General features: G+C 37.3%; 1 protein-coding gene across 1 annotated transcript; it reads right to left on the bottom strand.

Moving 5' to 3' along the window:
• Positions 1 to 214: 214 nt before the first annotated feature.
• Positions 215 to 5,468, bottom strand: LOC142345074 (uncharacterized). Its single transcript, XM_075397157.1, has 4 exons — positions 5,315 to 5,468; positions 2,395 to 2,578; positions 653 to 1,927; positions 215 to 441 (listed from the first exon to the last, which is right to left on the bottom strand). Exons 1-4 carry the CDS (start codon positions 5,393 to 5,395, stop codon positions 215 to 217), a joined length of 1,767 nt encoding a protein of 588 aa, XP_075253272.1. The 5' UTR covers positions 5,396 to 5,468.
• Positions 5,469 to 6,052: the final 584 nt, after the last annotated feature.

The following is a 6,052-nucleotide window of genomic DNA, read 5'->3' as shown; positions in this document are numbered from 1 at the left end:
CCTATGCTTTTACCACAATACGAGCGAGAGTCATTTTAGAACCCTGTACCATTTTTGTATACACGCCGAATACTCGAATCACACATGACTAATGGGTGGGATAAATTTTTGTTAGGCACAAAAAACTGAAAGTTTTTAGAAGAATGCTTATGATTTAGAAGAATGGAGTATTTTTTTATCAATTGACATCTACAAGAAGTCTACAGAAAATGGTCTAACTTTTTAATGTGGTGGATGGTTTTGGTGGTGCTTGCGGCTGTGGTGCTTTGCCTATGCTTGAAGTCGGCTTTTGTTGTTGTGCTTGTTGTTGTTGCTGATGATGTGGTAGTTGTTGTGCTTGTTGTTGTGGTTGTTGTTCTTGTTGGTGTTGTTGCGTATGCGGTATTATTTTGTGTTTGTTCAAAGATGGTAGCGGACGATTTTGCAAAAGTGCGAGATCATCTGAAATATTGAATAAGAAGTTTTTAATGACAATGATAAAACGAAGTCTTAAAAAATGCAGAAATTTTTTTTGTTTCCCGATTGCAAACAATAACATTGCACAAAAATTGTTCCCATGTATTGGCTTTCCTATTGCTCCATAATATTTCTCAAAAAAAGTTTTTCAATAGAACTTTTTTAGTTACAACTAAATGACTTTTTTCTTTCTAACCTTCCGTTAAATCTGTATACTTCTTTGGCATCACTGACGGCTTGTATGGCGGGTCATCTGGTTTACGAATCTGAGCCGATGGAAAGGCGTTTCCATGAAATGGTAATTTTGTTCCACTTGCTTCCTCCTCAACCGATTGCACAATTTTTCCAGGTTTTTCACGTCCAACGCTTCTGGCTGATGAAAATGGTTTCACGTTGCTTTCATTCTGTTTTTGTCCAGTTTGACGAGCTGAAGAAATACCGGTCGTATATGAACTGCCCGAAAAATGATCTGCGCTATTTACAGAACCTGCTGAAAATTTGCTGCTTTCTTTCTTTTGACTTTCAGATTTCAAGGTCACAGGCGACGCTGACTGCGTCAGTGAGTTCTTTGCCATTTTTGGTCTTTGAATCGATGGTGTACTCCTATTTTCAGAACTAATTTTGCCTTTATCTGAGAATAACGCATCGGTTATAACAGTGCTTTTTTCTTTGCTTGATTCGAAATCTTGACTTTTTGAGTTATTTGCTGAAGTCAACATTTCGTGAGGGACCTCCGATTTCTTCAAAACATCTCTGTATTTTTCCATGACTAACGCATTAAGATCTTCTAACTTCTGGCAAGCCCAAACATATTTTTCCTCCAAATCTTTGTAACTTTCTTTATTGTTCTGTAACTGCAAACTTTGTCTTGTAATTTGTCTGTTCAATTTCTCGTTATCACGTTGGAAACTTTTCATTTGTGAAATACTATCTCTGCTTTTCTTCATTTCGGTTTCCATTAGGGAAATAATTTGATCGATATTTCCTGGAAAACCATTTTCGTAGGCGCTGAAATCTTTCCCCAACATTTCAACTAGTTTACGACATAAATCTTTCATTTTGTTATGACTAACCGAAAGCTCGTTCTGTGAATTTGCAGATGATCTTCGCAGGCTTTCGGCCACCGAATTTGCTAGTTCGGATTGTTTCTCGGCTTCCGAGAGCCTGTTAGCTTTTTCGCTAAGCTCGGTTCCAAGTTGCAAGGTTTTAGAATCAGCCAGACTTAGACTCTCACGCAATGATTTGATCAAACTGGCTTGTCTCGCGTTGTTTTCCTTGAAAACATCGGAGTCAATTTTAGCTTGCTGTAGTTCCATTTTTTTGAGAACCAAATTGTTGTTTGATTCGCGCAGTTGTGATTCGAGAGATTGCATTTTGATGAGAACCACGGATAGTTCGCTCCTAGCATCCTCGGCACCCACGCGGTATTGTTGCATCAAACTGTCTTGGATTAAGAACTGCTGCAGAATTTCTGAATTTAAAAGATATCGACGAAAATTTGATGCTAGAGTGTATAAAACTTAGGTTAACAGATCTTGAAGATCTTAGAGTGAATCTTCCATTAGTTGAGAGATCTTAAAAGGAAGCAGAAAAGTGTTCTCAGAGATAATTTTTATGAATTTTTGAAATGAACATGACGAGACCAGACTAGTCAGTTCACTTCAGTGACAATGTTGTGATGAAAAACCTATCTCTGCGAGGTGCGGGTGTGTTGAGGAAAGTTTTATAGAAAGTTTTCTTTCCATCGAGCCGAATGAAATGTATTTAAAAACAAAAGTAAATGCTTCTGAGATTTAAAAGTAAATAGGAATTTAAAATAGTTTGTTAGTTATTTTCTTCAAATTTCCTGAAGAATGCATTGAACTATTCAATTCCTAGTTTTCAAAAAGTAATTGACTCAAAAAGATTCTCATGAAGATCACTCGAATCTGCCCTCACCATTGAAGTGTTTATCACTTGAGGTCATAGATGACTTCTTCATATCAGTGAGGACTTTGTTCTTCTTCTCCAGTTCCTTCCTGTACCAGTAGATTTGGTCTTGCAATTGACTCAACGCCATCTGCACTGTGGAATCCGTGTGGTGTTCAGCTCCTGCCGATATCGGAAGGTGGCCCGCGAGTGCCTCGACGCACAGGAAGGTTAAAATTCATTTTATAGGTTTGTTTCTCTCAATGTCCCTTAGTTGATCCTTATTGAATGTTAAAGGTTGAGAGAACAATTGATTATAGAGTTTAAATATATCCTGAAAAAAGAACAAAAGCTTATTCGTTATCTTCACAGAAGCAAGTGTCTAACTGCATTTAAAAATTCGTGCGGAAATCCCTTTGAAGTCTAGAAGCCAGTCCATGAGTATGTCAGATATTGTGGAACTAGGTGGTGGCGAAAGGCTTGCATCTGTCTCATCCAAAAACTGAGACTTAAAAATTACGCATACCATTTGAATGAATTATGGCTACCGAGGATATATAAAGTAGCTTAATAACTCTCTATTTTTCAAAAGTTGCTAGTTTCGATAAAAGAAAACCTAAAATGAAAAACCTAATATCAGTTCGTGAAACGCTCCTCCAGATTAGAACTAAACATAAAACATTAAACTGTGTAATGAGAAAGCGCTAAACAAAATTATTTTACTTAATTACAGGATAAATTAATAAAACATTTTATAATAATTCAAAGCTCTGTGAAAAATATGAATGATCATAAATCATCCCTACAAAGCTATTTGGCCATTGAGAAAGTAGGAAAGTTTTTCATATCACAAACATCATTTTGATACTTTTTCAGCAGTTGTTTTTCTGCCCAGCTGTCGACCCATAAAATATCAGTATTGAACCATTGTAAATTATGAACTGTTTGTAGACATTTTTCACGTGTTGATTCTATGTTCTTGTCAAAATGAAGAATGCACTGATCAAAATACAATTCTACTTCTGAATTTAACCTGAATTTGATTTGCTCATTACTATTGTCATGCAGTGATGAGGGTAATTAACATTATTGTTAAAATATTGTCCGTCTAAATGACAGTCTTAATTTTTAACCTATTTCAGCCCTCATTTTGCATCGTTTGCCAGGCATTTTCAAATCAAATTAAATCACACCACAGGCATAATCAGACAATACTACATCACACCTCACGCCAAACTTCACACCAATCTATATCACAATATTCACATTTCATGCTCACACCATACTACACTTTCGCATCATACTACACCACAAAAATCGTGGAAACACCTGCTAAATGTCCCAGAGATCATAAATACACCTGCTAGGTGAACCGGGAGATCGTGAACACGTCTGGTAAGTGAAACAAGAGATCATGAATGCGAGTGCTAAATGACCCGGGAGATCGTGAATGAACATGCTAAGTGATCCATAAGACTGTTAACAAGCCCGCTAAGTGACCCTGGGATTACTTATACACCTGCTAAGTGATTCGCGAGATCGTGAACTCACCCGCTAAATGAACCTGAAGATCGCGAATTGGTGCTCTTGTTATGCAATAAGTATCCGAACTTACTCAGGACTCACCACGCATGCACCTAAAATAGAACGCTCGTGCAACTCCAAACGCACCTTAAACTGATCCAATGCGAACCCCTCCACTCATACGCAGCATTCAGTATTTTCTTTACGGCGGTATGTGTAGTTGTTTTTTTGATAATAAACTGGTGGCGTTATTTTGCAGATAAAATTCATGCGTTTTGCATAATTTTATGACATGTTCAAGAAGTTTAAACAATGTCAAAACTTCCACAGTTCTGATTTTATAATTGACAAACTCTGAACAGTCTAAATATTTGTTTTGATTTTTTTGGCGCAAGATGAGTTTGATCTAAATATGCTGTTTCAGTACTGATTTAACAACTTAGTGATGAAATGTGCATGCTCATTTCTGAAACACCCTGGTTGGTCAGCCCGGGAGGACCAACTATACATCAACCATTTCATTTTCGATTTATCTATCTATCACCTAAATTTAGATCGTTGTTAATTTTTTTCAAAAAAATCAGAAAGCGGAGATGAGGGTTACCGTTTCTCGCCCTCTCCAAAACCTGAATAAACTCTTTTCTCAGCAAGTTTTTTTTTGCGTAGCCAATTTTTGTTTATTAATACTTTTTATATTTAAGCAACTATATTTATATTAAAATCCTAGAGATCCCAGTTACAAAATACATCAGTGATCAGTGTAATTTTACATATTTTACATATCATTCACTTAATTGTTAACAGAATTGCTGTTTTTGATTCCTGCAAACCAACTGTTTTTTTTGCAATAAAAATTGTTTCAGATTATTGTAATATCTTAAAAATAACAGAAACAAAATTTGATTTTTTGAATTTTTTTGTTTTTAGTTCTTTTGATAGCCCACTAAGAAATTTTACCCTGTTCATACTCATCATCAAATTTTTCGTTGAGAAACGTTCTGGTGGGACAATTTTGGTGGGAAATAATGTTGAATGAGAGGCAACATTACATCATGGGGGGAAGAAGAAAACAGTTTTGATTTTGAGCTTTTTGAACTTTTCGGGCTTTTGAATCTCATTTAATTCCTTCAATTTTTCAAAAAAAATTGAAGAGATTTAAGTTCTTTGCTCAAGTTTATCTTGAGCGTCCAATCAAAGCGCGCTCTGCATTCCACTCACTCTTATGGTTTTCCTCAAACGCCACTCTGCTCAAGTTTTTTCCTGCTATTTTGTTTCAAAGAACCCAGGATATTACTAGCGGAACTTTCTCAGCATTGTATTGCTTGTCGCACGCCTTATAACGTGGTAAAGGTATCAATCAATTGTACGCGTCATATTCTACCCCAATGGGGCGTAGGGTAAAACAAAATTTAGGGAATTTCTGTGCCTCAACAGTTCCTTGGAGACGTCGTTGGCTGTCCTCCAGGTTGCCAAAGTCATCCATTCGTCCAGTTTGATCAGAGTTCATTCCCTGTTGCTTTTGTTCTCGATCTGTGTGACCAGCTCAATTCAACAGTAGTGCAACCCTTGAGTATCTCCTCCCGGATCTGTTCCGTTAACTCTATTCTTTTCTTAATTTTTTTGGGGATATATATGGACCCAATAAGCTGGGGGGGGGGGGGGGGGTCCGCTGCACGAACGGAAAAGATCCTGAATTTTTTTTTGAACAATTGCGGGTAAATCAGAGCAAATGCTTTCAAATTAGGTTTGTTCACATTGCAGCCCACCCACAAAATTATAGGGCCCATTATGGTATAAATGCCAGTTACAGAAACATGTGCCGTTACATCGTAAATTATTATCCAAAAATATGGCACGTGCGTCTGTGAGGGTCAAATAATGGGTCTTTCCCATTATAGCCCCCTCATGAAATTATAGCCCCCCCATTATGGTATAATTACCATGATTGAGAGGGGGGGGACTATAGCTTATCTGACCACTAAGCTGGGGGGGCTATAATGGGAAAGACCCCAACTAATATGCACCCACTAAGCTGGGGGTACAAACAGAAAAAATCTGTCAAAGCAGCCGTACACTCTCTCGCAGCAGTACACTTAGCTCTTTTAAATTCAATTGCATAGGCACCCCCCTAATTTACCTGAAGCGCCTACTTAATTTTGACCCC

This window comes from Convolutriloba macropyga, chromosome 8 (assembly GCF_964194025.1).
Source record: "Convolutriloba macropyga chromosome 8, txConMacr16.3, whole genome shotgun sequence".
Lineage (NCBI taxonomy): Eukaryota > Metazoa > Xenacoelomorpha > Acoela > Convolutidae > Convolutriloba > Convolutriloba macropyga.
The sequence above is the reverse complement of the archived record's forward strand: the minus strand, read 5'-3'. Positions and strand labels throughout refer to the sequence as shown.